At 45.0% G+C, this 17,570-nt stretch overlaps 1 protein-coding gene across 1 annotated transcript in view; it reads right to left on the reverse strand.

Moving 5' to 3' along the window:
- Window positions 1-11,520: 11,520 nt before the first annotated feature.
- SPMAP2L (sperm microtubule associated protein 2 like) overlaps window positions 11,521-17,570 on the reverse strand; it is a gene marked incomplete at both ends in the record, with an annotated part of 60,778 nt that continues 54,728 nt past the window's right edge. Inside the window, 3 exons of the mRNA XM_080697242.1 lie at window positions 11,521-11,635; window positions 12,179-12,354; window positions 15,306-15,437. Of these exons, the coding sequence (XP_080553368.1) occupies window positions 11,521-11,635; window positions 12,179-12,354; window positions 15,306-15,437 (423 nt within the window). The remainder of the gene's footprint in view (window positions 11,636-12,178; window positions 12,355-15,305; window positions 15,438-17,570) is intronic.

Raw genomic sequence — 17,570 nt, forward strand, 5'->3', positions numbered from 1 at the left:
TGTCTATCTGCCCTTTCAGTAGACCAAAGCAAGGCTGTGCTCAGAGGCCTGTGGAAATCAGCCAACTGTCGGTAAAAGAGCCCTCCTTTCCCCTCTGGTCCAAGGCTAGCCTTCTGTCGGCTCCCCCACCAGCTTATTACCATTTGACTTAACTATAGAAGTCCCACTTTCTTTAGGTTTTGGTTCCAAAAGTTTCGGTTACTACAGCCAATCACAGTCTAAAACTACTGAGCGGAAAATTCCAAAACTAAACAAGTCCTAAGTTTCAAATTGCATGCTGTCTTGGGTAGCATGGTGAGCTCTCATGCCCTCCTGCTCCCCCTGGCCGGGAGGCAAGTCATCCCTGTGTCCCATGTCCATGCCTATAGGCTCCTGCTGGTCCCTCAGCAGCCACCGCAGGTGTCCACTGGCTGTTGCTGTTGCAGGAGCTCTCTATTTGTGTTCATGTAATCTTCATTTTACTTAATAATGGTCCCAAAGGGCAAGAATTGTGATGCTGGAAATTCAGGTACACCAGAAAAGCCCTAAAGCACTTCCTTTATGCACCAAGGATTTTTAATTTAATAAGAGCCAGGCACAGTGCCACATGCCTGTAGTCCCAGGGACTCAGGGGACAGGCGTCAGGGCAGGATGAAGAGAGGTGGCTGTGGGCAGCGGGAGGCTGAGAGAAGGAGAAGTCTTCATTGCCTTGAGTTCAACAGTCCTTCCTGTTTTGAAGTGGCGTAATCTGGTTTCTTACAGTTTGTTCTTCAGTAATACAGTATCCCCATTATCCTTGGGGTATAAATTCCAGGAGTCACTGGCAAAGGTTTTCTCCCATTTTGTAGGCTCTCTCTTCAGATTCTTGACTCTCTTCATACTCTTGATTGCGTCCTTTGCTATGCAGAAGCCTTTTAATTTGATGCCATCCCATTTATTGAGTTTGAGTTTTATTTCCTAAGTTTTGGGCATATTCATGTTTAGCACAATTCACAAAAGCTAAATTACAGAACCAAGCTAGGTGTCCATCAACAGATAAACGAATAAAGAAGATGTGGTATACACATACAATAGAATTTTACTCAGCCATAAAAAAGAACAAAATTGCTGGGCGTGGTGGTGCACGCTTGCAATCCCCATGCTTGGGAGGCTGAAACAGGAGGATCACACAGGTTCAAAGCCAGCCTCAGCTGGCTTAAGAGACTCTGTTTCCAAATAAAATATAAAATAGGTCCGAGAGTGTAGCCCGGAGGTAGAAGGCCCCTGGGTTCCATTCCCAGTACCACACACACACACACAAAAGAACAAAATTATGCATTTGCAAGATCAGCTAAGTCTCAGAAAGCAAAGGTTTATTTTCTCTCATATGTAGAAGCTCCAGATAAAATTGAAAACAAAAGACACTTGAGGTAAACGAGACCAGTAGAATGGTGGAAAGGGGGTTGGGGGAGGAAGGAGGGGAGGGCAAAGGAGAGGTGATGAAGAAAACTCTTCAAATAATGCTGTGTCCGTGTATGAAGGTATCACTAGCAAGCTCACCAACATGTAGGGAGGGTGAGTGGAGCCGGGGATCGGAGGGAAACACTCCAAGTGCTGTGGGCCTGTATGTTTTTATCACTTTGAACCTCACTATGGTGTATAATTACAATGCACTAATAAAAGAGAAAGAAAGAAAGCTTCACTTAGTGAACTAGTCCTTGTCTACACTTATTTGCCTTCCCACGAGTTATGCTCCTAGAGACTCAACGTCCTTTTGTCTGTCTTATCTCTAAAACTTTATTGCTCTTAACTGAAAATGCTATGTAAACTGGAATTCAAAGCTACCTTTGAGAAATACTCATTATCTGGGTGTTACCAGGTCCTGATATCTGCCCCGAAGGCAAGTCAAATAATTGGGACAAGCCTTTAGGAGGAAGGAAAAAGAAATTTATTGATTTGCTAGCAAATCAGAGAAACCAGTGAACTTAAGAGTTCAGGAACAAGCCTTGGATTCTCCCCAAACAAAAGAATGGGTTCAGGCCAGGTGTGGCGGCATCTTGTAATCCTGGCATTTGGGAGGCTGAGACCAGAGGATTGCAGCTCACCGACAGCCTCAGCTACTTACTGAGGCCCTCTGCAACTCAGTGAGACCCTGTTTCAAAATAAAGAATAAAAAATAGAGCAGGGGTGTAGTTCGGAGATCGAATGCCCCTGGGTTCCATCCCCAGACCCACAAAAAAAAAAAAAAAAAAAAAGAATGAAGTCCCTTTTAAGAATTAGCCCTCAGGGCCATTCTAGTGTCTTATCCAAAGGGTTGTCATTTTTGTTTAAGTCTTCCTTGAGTCAGTTATTTAGATCTCAGGGTTATGCTGGTGATGGTGTGTTTATAAGAAGGGGCACAATTTATTTTTAAGTCTTCCTTGAGTCAATTCTTATGCAGATACACAGGTGCCAAGTCCTGCAGGTGTATTTATCAGAAGGGATACAATCCATGTTGAAGTCTTCCTTGAGTGAGTTCTTATTCACATCCAAAGGTGCCAGGGCAAAGACAAAGGAAGGAAAATGTCATCTTTGAAACAGGTCGTTTGTTAGCTGGCAGGGCCAGAAGCAGGTCCAGTTACACTGATACTTTCCATGAACATATGAAACATAGATGTTAATAGACTTCTTTTTATCTCCCTTTGTTGTTGGTGGTGGTTGGTGGATACTGGGAATTTAACCCAGGAACATTCTACCTCTGAGCTACATCCCCTTTTTGTTTTTTTAATTTTGAAACAGGGTCTTTCTAAATTGCTGAGGCTGTCCTCAAACCTGTGATCCTCCTGTCTCAGCCGCCCAAGCACTGGGATTACGGGTGTGCACCACCACACCTGGCTCCTTTTGTTAATTGTCTTTGGTTACAGACGTCCTTTTCAACTGTTGGGGCCCAGAAAACATTAGAACAAAGCATGGCACTTGACATGCTGGGTATGTTGAACTACAGCAGCAGCCTCAAGCCCTCTTCGACTACTCCCTCTTACTCTCCCAAGCACAGAGAGGGGCTTTCTCTGAAGTCCCCTTATCTCATCGAGGGAACATCCCTCTAGAAGGGATGTGATTGTCACAACTCCACTCCCTATAGTCTCACGCAACAGGAAAGATTAATTCTTAAGAAAGACTAGAGTCAGTGCCACAGTCAAAAGCCACACAAACCTTGTCCCAGGCCATTGTCTGTCCTCCACGCTCATTCATCTCCCCTAAAATTCACTTATTCCCTCTCTAAAATTATACATGCTCCCCTCTGTCCTGTGAAGAGGGTGAAGTGGGCTGGGAGACATAAGGACAGGTAGACAGAGATGTGAGGGACAAGCAAGAGCGACCAGGATTAAAAGCCCAGATTCCAAGTTCACCTCCACAGACTCCGATCACCAACAGCACAACTCACTTGATAATTAGACTTTATCCATAGGTCATCTGATTACCTCACCTCTCAAATACTGGCATTATAGGCGTGAACCTCTGCACCCTGTGCCGGTATTGGAAAATTACCCTGGTATTAATTTCCAAAATGTAGAAGCAGTCTGGGTGGGTGTTGTGTAGGCACTCAGGCAGGGAGGGGCGGCAGCTGTTACACTGCAGAGCTCCCCTCTTTTTCTCTGCCCTTTGTTCTAATGATTAACCTATCGTAAGAATATAAAGGAAATTAAAGACTTTAACCTTAAAAGCCCTAGAGACAAAAAGCCTTTAGCCCTAAAAATATGCAGAGGCAATCAGTGCTGCTGTTTACCTCCTCTCCTTTGTGATTTAGCCTGGGTATAGAAAAGGTAAATTCCACGTGCTGCTTCAAAACACCCATAGTTAATAAGCAGCCAATACAGCCTAATATGACAGAAATGGAAGCTAGGTAGATTATTGACCCCTGCACTTAGTAGGTGCACTGTCCAGAGACAAAGAGGCACCACCTGGCCAAAAAGTAAGTTACTAGCCCAATGCCTTGTTAAAGCTGATAAGAACATACCAATACAAAATCTATTTAAAGGCTGAGGATGGGGATAAAGTTCCACTTTTGAGCTCTCCGGTGTACCCCAGATACACTGTTTTTTTTCTCTTCCCTTTCTATTTCCTACTGATTTTTTAATAAAGAATTGTTAAAGCTGCATCAAGATGTCTATTTTAATTTCTCCATTCAACAAATTTTAGTTGAATAGAGGGAAAAGAATCCACAGCGCCATTACAATTGTAACCTACCTGGCACCTGCCCCATATTTTATGGCTAGCTACTGTAAGCTAACCCTCTCCCCACACACACCCTTCCCAGATTGTAGGCAAGGTCCCAGTTAAAAGGTAGTTCTAAAGCCGGGCATGGTGGCGCACGCTTGTAATCCCCGTGCTTGGGAGGCAGAGACAGGAGGATCGCGCTGGTTCGGAGCCAGCCTCGCTGGCTTAAGAGACCCTGTTTCAACATAAAGTTAAAAAAAATAGGTCTGGGAGTGTAGCCCATGGGAGTGTAGCCCTGAGGTAGAAGGGCTTCCAGGAACCCCAGTACCACCAAAATAATTTAAAAAAATAAAAGATAGTTCTAAAAATGTAAAGCAGACTAAAGAAAACCAGATGCACAAACCTTCAAATGTATACCTCTAAATAAAGAGTTTTCTTAGGTGCTTAGGTCTGGGATGACATCGTGGCCTTAGGACCAAAATAAAATGCTCAAACCCGAGTCCCAGAATTGAGCGTTTCTCAACACTGATGGACCAACCTGGCACCCCCTTGCCCGACTGAGAAATATGGCACATAAACTTTCTCTCACCACATGAGGCAAGATGAACTAGGGTGCTGAGCGTCCATCTTCTAGAATGCTATTCATAGAACCACTTCCAACACTCCATTTGTCAATGTTTTGTCACTGTCAGGGGGCAGCAGAGAATCCAACTTTTAGCAGCAGTTACGTAGAGAGAGAATCAGCCTTATGAACAGAGATTTCCTTTATAGATGTAAATTTCCCTTTCAAAAGAATAACTTCCATTCAGTTTTCAGAGCTTTTCCTATGTCTGCAGTTTTTCAAAATAACCAGCTCAAAGTAATCCTTCTGCCAGAGGCACATTTTAGAGTATAGTCTGGTCTTCTGCTAAGCAAGCCCAGGCTGGCCCGGATGCAAGGAGTGGGAGAGGAGAATGTTGTTTTTGATGGCGCTATCTCTAGCATCCCCAAGAGTAGACTCTATTATCCAGAAATGATGTGTTCACTTCTTAATGTCTTCTTAATAACTTAATAATGACTGTAAACCCCACTTATTGTGTACTGTACACCATGCTAAGTATTTCCCAATGATTGCCAAGAATCCAATGAAGTAGATCTTATTATGCCTCTACCATCTTGTACCCCATTAAGATGTATGATTACAATGCACCAATAAAAACAAGGAAAAAAATTTTAAAAAAGAAATGAACATTTATTTCTCATAGCTCTAGCTTCCAGGTGGAGAAACAGAACTGTCTAGAGATCATCCGGCCTTTTGTCTCCACCATCCCTATTTTGGTGGTGCACACTTGTAATCCCAGCATTCAGGAGCTGGAGACTGGAGGATTGTGGTTCCCGGACAGCCTCAGCCACTTAGTGAGGCCCTTCACAACTCAGTGGGACCATGTTTCAAAATAAAGAATAAAGTAATAGGACTGGAGGTGGGTGTAGCTTGGAGGTAGAATGTCCCTGGTTTCCAACTCCAGTACTGAAGGAAAAAAAAAAAAAAAAGAAATGCAGAGTGACTTTCTTCCTCCCTCAGAACTGAGCGCTGCAGGCAGGAGTGCGTCCTGTCTGCTCGGGGCCAGGTGTTTCCTGGGGAGTAGACCTGTCTACACTGGGCTCAGTTTGATTCAGAGGCTGTGAGGCTGTGAGCATACAAAATATGTGTCAAAAGTGTTGTGAGTATATGAAATATATGTCAGGATATAGGTATAGTGTAGGGACAGATAAACTGGCCAGATATGCAAAGAAAATGGGGCAGAAGAAGGATGTAACTGACATGCCCAAGACAAATTAACGGACACAAAACCCGGGCACACACCCACAGGATGGGACAACTCGAAGACAAGATAAGGACAAAATAATGGACATACAGCCCAGACATATGTCCATAGAATAAAACCGCTAGGAAAGCAAGATGACGGTTGAAGCAATGGGCCTACGTAATCAGTGACATCTACTTAGGGTATATATGACCTGGCAAATGGCCAGCCCGGTGGCTCTAACCCACTGTCTATGAGGCTGAAAGTTGGCCCGCCCTGGCCGGGGTCAGGGGGGTGACCTTCCCCTGGTAGCTGCCCTGGACCTCGAGTATCTGCACCTCGACCATCGACGACGGCTGTGACAGCGATCCTGAACCTAGCTTACCCACAGAGACCCTATTGCCTCAGGTAACCAAGTGCTATCTGGCCAGTGGCTTAGAGAAGGATGGGAGTGTTATGAGCATTGTAAAATAAACCGAGTATTCGTGAAAGACATTGTGACTCGTCATTCTTGCCACTGTGTCAATGAGACTCATAACAGAAGCATACGGTAGCAAATCCATTTCGCTCCACCCAAACAGCTTTACTCATTTGTAAATGAGTTATTTTGAACTCTATCCAGGCCTCTTAAATTGTTTCTGAACTCAGCCAGGGAAAGGAGAGGTATAATTTACTGGGATCTTTCAAATCTCAACAGTAAACAATAGTGGCCACATTTCAGCAAAGGAGTAAGTGCCTGTATAAGGCTGCATGGCTAATACCAGATGAGGCCTCCTACAACCAGCCTTGCTGGCCGGGAGCAGGGCTGCCTTCACGCCCTCTCTCCTTGACCACAGGGCTACAATATGCTTATGCCACCATTTTTCTTCTTCCTTTGACCAATCCAGTTAACAGTTAACACCTTCTTCCCTACTTATTTTTAGTATACCCACCATTTATTGTGTGTGAAGCTCTTGCATCCCAGAAGCTATGAAGCAGAGTTCCATGGTCCTCCATGGTCTGGCCATCTCAGTGCATTCAAGCTACTATAACAAAATGCCACAGACTGAGTAATTTGCGAACAATAGAATTTTATTTATTTTTGTGTGTGTGGCACTGGGGGTGGAATTTGGGGGCTTTTCTTCCTCTGGGCTATACTCCCAGTCCTATTTTATACTTTATTTGGAAACAGGGTCTCACTAAGTTGCTGAGAGCCTCACTAAGTAGCTGAGGCTGGCTTCGAACCTGTGCGATCCTCCTGTCTCAGCCTCCCGAGTGCTGGGATTACAAGCGTGCACCATCATGCCCGGCCTTAATAGAATTTTTTTTTGCCCCAGTTCTGGAGGCTGGCAAGCACAAGTTCAAGGCACGGGTAGGCTCACAGCCTGGTGAAGACCTGTCCTCTGCTTCCAAGATGGCTCCTGCTTGTTGTATCTTCATGCAGGAGAAGAGAAAAGGGGAGAAGCTGGCTCCCTCAGGCTCCCTTAAAGGGACCCAATCACTTCCTAAATAGCCCCAGCTCTTCATACTATTGCACCGGGGTTTAAGTTCACCTTGAATTTTTTTTTGTTGTTGTTGGTACTGTGGGTAGAACCCAGAGGCTTTCTACCTCCGGGCTATACTCCCAGACCTATTTTATATTTTATTTGGAAATAGGGTCTCACTAAGTAGCTGAGAGCCTCACTAAGTAGCTGAGGCTGGCTTCAAACCTGTGCGATCCTCCTGTCTCAGCCTCCCAAGAGCAAGGATTACAAACAGGCGCCACCACGCCCGGCTCACCTTGAATTTTAAAGGGACACAAACATTTCAACCAATCTGCTTCACAAACTAGAAACCCTGAAGTTATCTCGGTACTTCCCTCGCTCCCTCCCCGGAGCCAGCCCGTCACCCAGCCCTATAAACCCACCTCCCTGAATCTGTCATTTCGTTTCATCTCCATCATGGTGCCACCACTCTTTCATCTGATCTACTAAACAGTCTCCTAACTTGGTCTGCCTATCCCCCCCCCCATTTATTTGTCAGAGTAATCTTTTCAGAAGGCAATGCTAATTATTTCATCTCTATATTTAACTTGCCTCTTGCTCCCAGCAGCCTCCTCTGGCATCACAACGTTGCTTTCTTCTTCCTCTGTGTGCCCCGTTGGCCTTCTTTGGTCCCTAGTGCATTCTCCCGTGTACTACAAAGGGTTTTATTGGAAGGCTATGGGAAGCTCCTGAGTCAAATGAAGAGCCAAAGGACTGGCATGGGAGGCAGGAACGCTCCAGAGATACAGGAGCAAGTCTCATCAGGACATTTATAGTTGGAAATGTCAGCTCCAGCTAGATCCAAAGTCCTGGAGGACAGTTCAATGCACCTGCATGGCTTTGGTCACATACCCATCCCATGGCTAGACACCTTGAATAAAAAAATCCCATAAATCTTTAAATGAAGCTGGGCGTGGTGGCGCATGTTTGTAATCCCAGCACTTGGGAGGCTGAGACAGGAGGATCGCACAGGTTCAAAACCAACCTCAGCTGCTTAGTGAGGCTCTCAGCAACTTAGTGAGACCCTATTTCCAAATAAAATATAAAGTAGGTCTGTGAACGAAGCCTGGGGGTAGAAAGCCCCTGGTTCCATCCCCAGTACCACACACACACACACACACACACACACACACACACACACACAACTAAAAAGACTAAAAAATAGGGCTGGAGGTGTAGCTCGGAGGTACAATGCCCTTGGGTTCCATCCCCGTACAGGAAAAAAAAAATCTTTAAATGATGAGGACAGAGTAATCTCCCAAAAGGAAGTAGGAGGTTCTTACCAAGAGGAGAGGAATGGATGCAGGGTGGCCCCCAGACCAGTATTGGGAAATGGCTTTAAAATGTATGAATGTGCCAGTATTGAGAAATGGTTTCAAAATGTATGTGGGGGAAAAAAATAATAACTTTGGTATTAGAAAGCTAGAAGCTTCAGGAAAAGGGCTGCAGAGTACCCAGGCGCCCAGGGCGATTAGCAAGAGAATAGAGGAAGCCCAAACGCCTAAAGCCTTCTACATTTCTAAGAGAAGCAAACTTCTTCAAGGATGGGGGGGAATGCCATGAGCCTCCAAGAGATCCCAGACTATCCAAGATCCCAGTTGATCCAAGAGATCAGCTAACACATTTTGGAGTGTAACAAAAGGCGTGGGGTCTGTGCCAGAGACAGGGCAGGTCTACAGAAAAGAATCCCCACATCAAAAGACCTGCCCCAGAGAAAGGGTGGATCTAGTCGGGTCAGAAGACTGGTTATAAAGATACTCTGTATCTGAAAGACTTTGATGGCTTCTTTTCAATGTCACCCTTCATGGCATAGTGCTTACTTTAATCTATATTCTATCTTTCCATCTTTGTAATAATAAAGTGGCTTAAGCTTACAGGGTTCAGCCTAGAGTTTTCTATACCTAGCTCAGAAAAAGAACCCATGGTTATATCTCTCACTGTAATAGTTCTGAATGCCCAACAGGGTCCACGGAACACTTCCTCCCCACCATAAAAACCCCCAAATCACAAACATCCATGAAACATAGGTTTTCCCATTATGCAGAATGCCTTCCTTTTCCTTTGGTGAGTCCTACTCATTTTTCAAATCTAGTCCCACTGTCTCTCCATTAAAGAAGCTTTCCCAGCCAGGCATGGTGGCGCACGCTTGTAATCCCAGAGTTTGGGAGGCTGATACAGGAGGATAGTACAGGTTTGAAGCCAGCCTCAGCTACTTAGTGAGGCTCTCAGCAACTTAGTGAGACTCTGTTCCCAAATAAAATATAAAATAGGTCTGGGAGTGTAACCCAGAGGTAGAAATCCCCTGGGTTCCATCTCCAGTACGAGAGAGAGAGAGAGAGAGAGAGAGAGAGAGAGAGAGAGAGAGAGAGAGAGAACTTTTCCTCTCCTTCCTAAGGAATTCAAGTTCTATATTCTGTTATTTCGTAATATTTCATAGCACTTGCTACTGTCCTAATTCTACATTTATCTGTGAATGATTAGATTCAATCCATCCCTCTACCAGGCTAAAATGACCTTGAGTTTGGCTGTGTCCAGTGCCAGACAAAGCAAAGACAATTAACATTCATTGACTGGAAAGAGCAAGTCATGTTTTTCACACTTAGAGTCATGTCACTCCCCTCTCCCAGAAGGAAAACATAGCTTTTTAAGTAACAATTTTTATTCATAGTCATGCTTTATTATATACAGTTTCTCATCTAATATTTACAACAATGAAGCAGGACCCACTTTATACATAAACCAAGGTACAGGGAGTAGGAAACTTATTTAGGATCCCATGCCTGGTGTCCAGCCCGTGGGAGATACAAACCCAGGTCTGTCTATCCCAAAACTCAAGTACAAAATTACTATGTAGCTGGGCATGCTGTAATCCCAGGATTTGGGAGACTGAAACAGCCTAAGGAGTGAAGGTTTGAGGCTAGCCTCAGCAACTTAGCAAGACCCTGTTGCAAAATGAACAATAAAAAAGGCTGGGGGTATAGCTCAGAGGTAGAATGAACCTGAGTTTGATTCCCTGAATGCCTTCCCCATCTTCCCCTCCCAAAATCTACTATGTAGCATTGCCTCTCTATTACACAAACACCTGAAAGGTAGAGCTCATTGATCAGCAAAATAAGTTTTCAAAGAAATTCCTTTCCATGCATATCTAGATATGCCCATAATATTAAGTTTGATTTATAAAGTAAGGATACATGGAGAGAATGAAATAAATAAAATGAAAACTCTGGGCAGATATGATTTGATGGAGAATTTCTCACACCTGCCATTAAAAGCATTGTCTTGCTTTTTCTGTCATTCTTACTAAGCCACTCTGAGCATGAGAGATCGGTGGCCAGTGATGGAAAAGTAACCTGTTCCCTAAATGTCAGCTACAGATTATGCACTGCAATTTGTTCAGAAAGGCTTCTCGGTTTAGTGGGGGTTTCTAGGTAATGAGAGGAGTCTGGGAAAGTAATACAAAGGATGATCTCAATTCTCAGTACTCACTAGAGTAGTAACTGAGGCAGGACCGGCTACTGAGAACACAGAACTTGCCAGAAAAGGAAAAGCAAAAGCCCTCTAAGAAAAAGTGTTAGCTGGGCATGGTGGCACATGCTTGTAATCCCAGCATTCTGGAGGCTGAGACAGGAGGATCAGGATCGCGATGCAAAGACAGCCTCAGCTACTTAGTGAGGCCCTGTGCAACTCAGTGAGACCCTGTTTCAAAAGAAAGAATAAAAAATAGCTTTGAGGGTGTTGCTCAGAGGGTTCTATCCTCAGTACAGAAAAAAAGAAAAAGAAAAAGTGTCTTGGCATTGCGAAGCAGCCACGATGCCCGCGAAGAGGCGGCGAGGACAGTGAGGTGGGCGCTCAGTTGCTCCTTTATTGCACGCTAAAGCCCCACGCCCTGGTGAAGAGGCCCTCGCGAGCTTCAGCAGCGATTGCTACGATGCTCACAAGTGGTGTGACTGAGAGGGATCCTATTTGGGAGGTGGCTTGGGGGGCTAGGAATGGACTATACCAGGGTAGGGAAGTAACTCATCTAATAATTGTTGCAGATACAGCACTAGTTAGCTTCTGACTGAGGCGGCTTTCTGTCTTTAGCGAGTAAGCGGTTCTGCCAACTCCTTGATCCTCGGAGAACAGTATGCCTTCAAAGCCGCCGGCTTGACTTTAAAGACATCGGGATCGTAATAGACAATATGCATAGGACCCCTGAAAGAGGAGGAAAAGAAATCAGCCTGAACTAAGATGAGCAGAAACGGAACCATGTCTCCCAAGCGCCCACGATGTGTCATCGATGTCCATCATCCAAAGACAGTGACAAATACAAGAGTGAAAAAGTAAGACTTCTTCCTCTCCCAGCCTCCAGCCTCCCAAAGGCTCCACTGTCCCTAGTTTTCTGATTATTCTTCTGAGACATTAGAGGCATATGCGAGCAATATGCAGATGTATATTCTTCTTAGACAGATTATGATATACTTTTCTCTATTCTGCAACTTGTTTCACTTAATAATACTTGTTAGATAGACAATTTTGTAGTGCTGACTCCTAGATCGAAGTTTCAGTACTTAGTCCACTGACCCTTAAGAGCAGCCTAATATTTATGGTAAGAAGACCATATAGTTGTCATAATAAAAGTAATAATATGATTTTTTTAAATGTCTACAACTTTTTTTCATAGACCCGAGTAGGTCAGCGTTCTCCCTCCCCCGAGTCCTAACCATCCTGTCCCCCTTCAGCCTTGAATCGACATACCTTGTACTTGGATTAGCTAGCTCCTGGACTCTGTGAGATACTTTAGAGTGGATGGCAGCATGAGACACCGGCCATCTGGCATCACGGGGAGGTAGGTAATCCGGGTGAATAGGCTTGAACTTCGCTAGAGCTACTATTCGGGAGCTAGGGGTGGCGAGCTTGGCTGCAAGGGCTACCTGTAGCAGAAACAGAAGCACAGAAACAGATCCCAGAGCTCACCACATCTCCCTGTGTCTGCAGCTACCACCCTTTCCCTCCTGGATCACCGCGACAAAACCCTGCCTGGTCTCCCCACTACCAGCCCAGCCCTGTACAGTCCAGCCTTCCTCGGCCGTGTCTCCATGAGATCCGTGTTCTAAGTGATTTACCTGCCCCACTCCCGCCTCCTCATGATAACTCCACACGGCAAGGACTTTCTAAAGCCCAAGTCTTATTGTGTCACCCTAGGTTCTGAACCTGTCTTGTGGCTGCCTATTTTGCTAACAATAGCAGGCAGGAAAACTCAGATTTTGCTAACAATACCAGAGGCTATGCCGGGCCAGGTGCTATGCCACTCCTCTGACCTCATCTCCCCACACACACGCCCTCGATCGCTCTGACCCAGCCACACAAGGCACCCCTGGCCCAGCTCCTTCTGCCTCAGGACCTTTGTGCCTGCTCATTCTGCTTGGAAACCCTCCCCCTCAGTATGGGCTTGGTTGCCTATTCCTTGTTCAAGTCTTGACTCAAACACCAAGTCCTCAAGGAACCTTCCTGACCAGCAAAAATAAATCACCTTCCTAATGAACCGCCTCCTCAGTACCCATTGCTCTTCTTCATGGCTCTTATTCACAGCGGAAGTAGCTTATTTTGTTTTGTTTTGTTTTCTGGGGGTTAAACCCAGGGGTATTGTATCTTTAAGCTATACCCTTCAACCTCCATTCTTTTTTTTTTTTTTTTTTTTTTTTTTTTGGTGGTACTGGGGGTGGACCCCAGGGGCTTTTTCTACCTCCAGGCTATACTCCCAGACCTATTTTATATTTTATTTGGAAACAGGGTTTCATTAAGTTGCTGAGAGCCTCACTAAGTAGCTGAGGCTGGCTTCGAACCTATGTGATCCTCCTGTATCAGCCTCCCAAGCGCGGGGATTACAAGCGTGCGCCACCATGCCAGGCTTCTTTTCTTTTTTGAAACAGGGTCTCCTTAAGTTGTTGAGGCTGACGTCAAAGCCGCCATCCTCCTGTCTCAGGCTCACAAGGTGGCATTACAGGCATGCGCCACCACGCCCAGCTAACTGGTTTATCTTTGTTTATTACCCGCTTTTTCCCATTAAGCAGCTTGAGAGGAAGTACTTGTTTGCCAATAGCTAGAATGGTCTCTGGCACATAATTGGTGCTGAATAAAATATGTCAATCTCCTATCACCCTTTTGGTCTTTAAAAAAAAAATTCTGCCAGTTTGCCTTTTTCAGTAAAATAAGGGTAACACATAGCTGCTACTGTTAGGTACTTAGCAGGGAAATAAATGGGTCAAGGAGGAGCCTTCCTGAAAAGAGATATGGAGACTGCTCTCCTTCCTAGTCATTGCACTGTAGCTCTAGACACCAGTGGAAAATTCCAACATGGAGAATTTAGCTTAGCTGTACTAAGCTGGAACTGCCTCACATTACTATGCATGAGAAGGGGTGGGATTTCTGGACAGTATAAAATCTCACAATGCAACTGACTTGTTCCTTTTTCTCTTTCAGCTCACAAACCAGCCAGCTTTGTGACCACCCAATAAAATCCACTATGGTCACCCTACTTGTACCCCCCCAAATGAAATCTTTTGGGGAGGACACAAGAACTGAGGGAAACTCGCTGCCCTGGGACACTATTATCTCTATTTAAAGTGCTCATTCAAAACAATTCAGCTGGGCAAATAATACCAGCCAGTAGCCCAAAGTGTTCTGTTTTCCTGGTACAGATTTGTTTTGGGCTCTCAGAGTATGATTTTCTGCAGCAGTATCCCTTTCTTTTTTTAAAATATTTTTTGAAAATGTCAGAAAAAATCCTAGCAATAAAGGAAAAATGCCTAAAATTTCCATTTCACACATCAAAAAACAAAGTAATTTCCCTACAAACCCAAGATCCTCTCCTGTGGGTTTTGGGTTCCCAGAATAGTTTTCTTTCCTAATAGTATCCCATATTAATCCCTGGGGGGCCTAGAGAGAGGGTGATTCTGGTCCTACCTCCTTAGGCAATGTGACTATTAGGTATTTATTGAAAACCCAACTGGGAGAGGGCACCAAGTTGGCACTGCAGTTACTGGAGAAAGGAGAAAGCATCAGAGTGCCAGGTTCCATACAGCGTGCCACGCCTTCACCTGTTACCACTGTCACTACAGACCTTCAAGCAGGAACTATTGTCTCCAGGATTCCCCTGTGTACCTCCCCCACCCAACTTCACACTCAGCCAAACTGAGGTCTTTGCCAGGTGCTCTTCCCTTTCCTGGAATATTCTCTAGGTCTTTTTGTTTTATTTTTGTTTCTTGGTACCAGGATCAGACCCAGGGGTCTTGTACCTCTGAGCTTCCCCTTCCCCTACCAACCCCTTCCCAGATCTTAACTGACTCCTCATTATTCAGTATCGGCTCACAATTTCTTGCCCTAGAAAGGCATTCACTGAGTGCCAAGAGAAAGGTAGCTTCTCCCCCACTCCCGCCATGGCCACTCTTTTCCTTTTTTATTTTCTTCAGTGCACTTATGACTGTCTGACAGTATCTTTTTACTGACTCCTTGCTTGTCTCCCTTGTTACCACGAAGCTCCATTTTGTTACCCAGGAACAGTGCCTGGCACACAGTACACATTTAAATACTCTTGAGTAAGACTGGGGAAGGTAGTCCTAACATCATAGTAAAGCCAGCGGTGGCAAGCGAGTACTTGAACCCAGATCCTGCTGAGTCCTGAGCCCATGTTCTTTGCCCTCAACTCCTCTGCCTTTCTCCTTATACAGTAGCTGGGTCTTCCTGCCTCAGACCACTCTGTCACGATTCTCTTTGCCAGTGATTTTGGGTCATGGCTGTAGAGGCAAAATGGCACCTTGTGTGTGTGTGTGTGGGAGAGAGGGGGGGGGGCGTGCTGAAGGGTGGTAAGGCACTGGTGGCTTACAGGACGGATGGGCACTTCACTTCTTTGTCTTTCATAGCACAGACCCTCCAGCTTGATCCTCGGATGGGCAAGATCTATAATTCTTGGGGTTGCAATAGCACCCAGTGTAGACATTGAAATCCTGGTTTCAACCTAGGGGAGAAAATAAAACAGTACTTTTAAGTATCAAATAATGAAACCTCCAGATCCTGGAGGTTCAAGAATACAAAGAATTGTCTGACTTCTGAACCAGACTCATCAGCAACCCAACAGCAAAGAGGGGAACCTCACAGTGACCCCTGATTGCAGGTGGAAGGGTCAACTTTCATCATGCTCAAACTAGATTATATAGATCCCAAGCCAGCTTTTCAAGAACTTAACTGTTAAACCACAGATGTGGAAGAAATAGCAAACAATGTTACACATTGGCTCAGAAATAAATGGTAATGTTGACTTGTGTGCTGATAAAGAGCAAAGAGAAAAGGCTCAGCTTTATCACATGAGAACACTTGAAGGGGTAGACTCTGCTGTTCTCTTAATTATTTTTGCCCTTTAAAAACTGGGACTCGAGAGAAGAAAATGGTGACAGTGGGACACAGCACATCTCAGTAGCTATAACAAACAAAACTCAACTACTAAGAAGGCACATCCTTGACAATAAAAACAAAGCAGCAAAGATATTTAAGAATGAAAACACAAAAGAGGAAACCATGGTGAAAGGTTATCCAATACTTAGATTGAGAGAGCCACAGCAAAGAGCCCAAGCACGTGACTGGCCTGGTGTGGCAGCCGGCACCATCTCGGGCCATGGGCCTGAACTGCGACTGCCAACTCCACAGCACCAAGAAATTCTGGCAAGTAAACCGAGGACTTGAAGTGCAGAGAATGGTGGCAGAGCTCCAACATCTTATGCGATCAGCACCACACTTCAGGGATAAAGAAAAAGATCCAAAGCCCATGCGATCACCAGAAGTCAGCACCTGTAACAGAGCTCCGTGCCCTCCAGAGACCTGGCCCACAAAACAGTCAGTTAACCATGTTCCTCAGTGGTTGACCGCCCAGAGCAGCCACAGGGACCCCAGAGAGCTAAGATCTGGCAGCCCACCCCTGAGGTGGTCAGGTTATAACCTACAGTCACAGGAAAAGCTCATTGTGCCCAGGGCACAGCACTGGCACAGAGTCACAGGGGGTCACTCTGAGATTACACTGGATGCCCTCCGCCAGTATGGGTAGGAAGGTGCAGACCCAGGCCCAGAAGGAGCTGAGTCAAGGGCCTAAAAGTGCAGATCTGAGGGCCTGAAAGTGCAGAGCACAGGGCTGGAGATCTTAGAGCCCCGGGCAGAGAACGTGGAGTCCAGGGCCAGAGAGTGCAGAGCCTAGGTCTGGAAAGCACAGAGCCACAGCCATAAAATGCAAAACCCTGCAACTACATGAAACTCATTTACAGTGACACCTGCTGCCCTGACCCCTGAGCACAAAGGAGTCAAAAGCGAGAGAAGGGTGTGAGAACTCATGAAGTGGTTCCAAAAGCTGACAATAGGTTATGGAGCAAAAGAGACATTGGAACATACTCCAGAATCTACTACAGCGAACAGACATTAAACAGGCCCTGTATATGTAAATTAACAGTACTGTTCTTTTTTTTCTTTTTTTTTCCCCTTGGTTGGTTTTTTTGTCTTTGATTTATTCTTAAAATTGTTAGTTTTTGTTGCTTGTTTTGTTATTATATGCATGTTTGTTTGCTTCCTCCCACATCCCTTTCACAAGCTTCCTTCCTCTATCCTATCTATTCTCTTCTGTCAAAATTTTTCCCTTACTATATCTCCTTGTTTTATACTCAACCTATTTTATATCTCCATGCCTAAATACTCTATAATAACTATAATAATCCTACTATATCACCAGTTCTCATTCTCAACCAGACACTACTTTATTATACTTAAAGTCATACTCAACTTAATCACATCCTGTACTTTACCTTATTCCTATACCCACCACCCCAACTATTCCCCCTCACCTAACCCTCACCATTGAAAAAAACACTACTTACCCATGTATAAACCTGCTGATACCCCTAAATCCCTACTGCTAAGATTGGATCAGACAGGTTACCCAAAGACTCACATATAAAAACAAAAAGATGCCAGGTGTGGTGGCGTACGCTTGTAATTCCAGTGCTTGGGAGGCTGAGACAGGAGGATCACACAGGTTCAAGGCAAGCCTCAGCTACTGAGTGAGGCTCTCAGCAACTTAGTGAAATCCTGTTTCCAAGTAAAATATAAAATA

This window comes from Muscardinus avellanarius (assembly GCF_963383645.1).
Source record: "Muscardinus avellanarius genome assembly, chromosome: 6".
Classification (NCBI taxonomy): Eukaryota; Metazoa; Chordata; class Mammalia; order Rodentia; family Gliridae; genus Muscardinus; species Muscardinus avellanarius.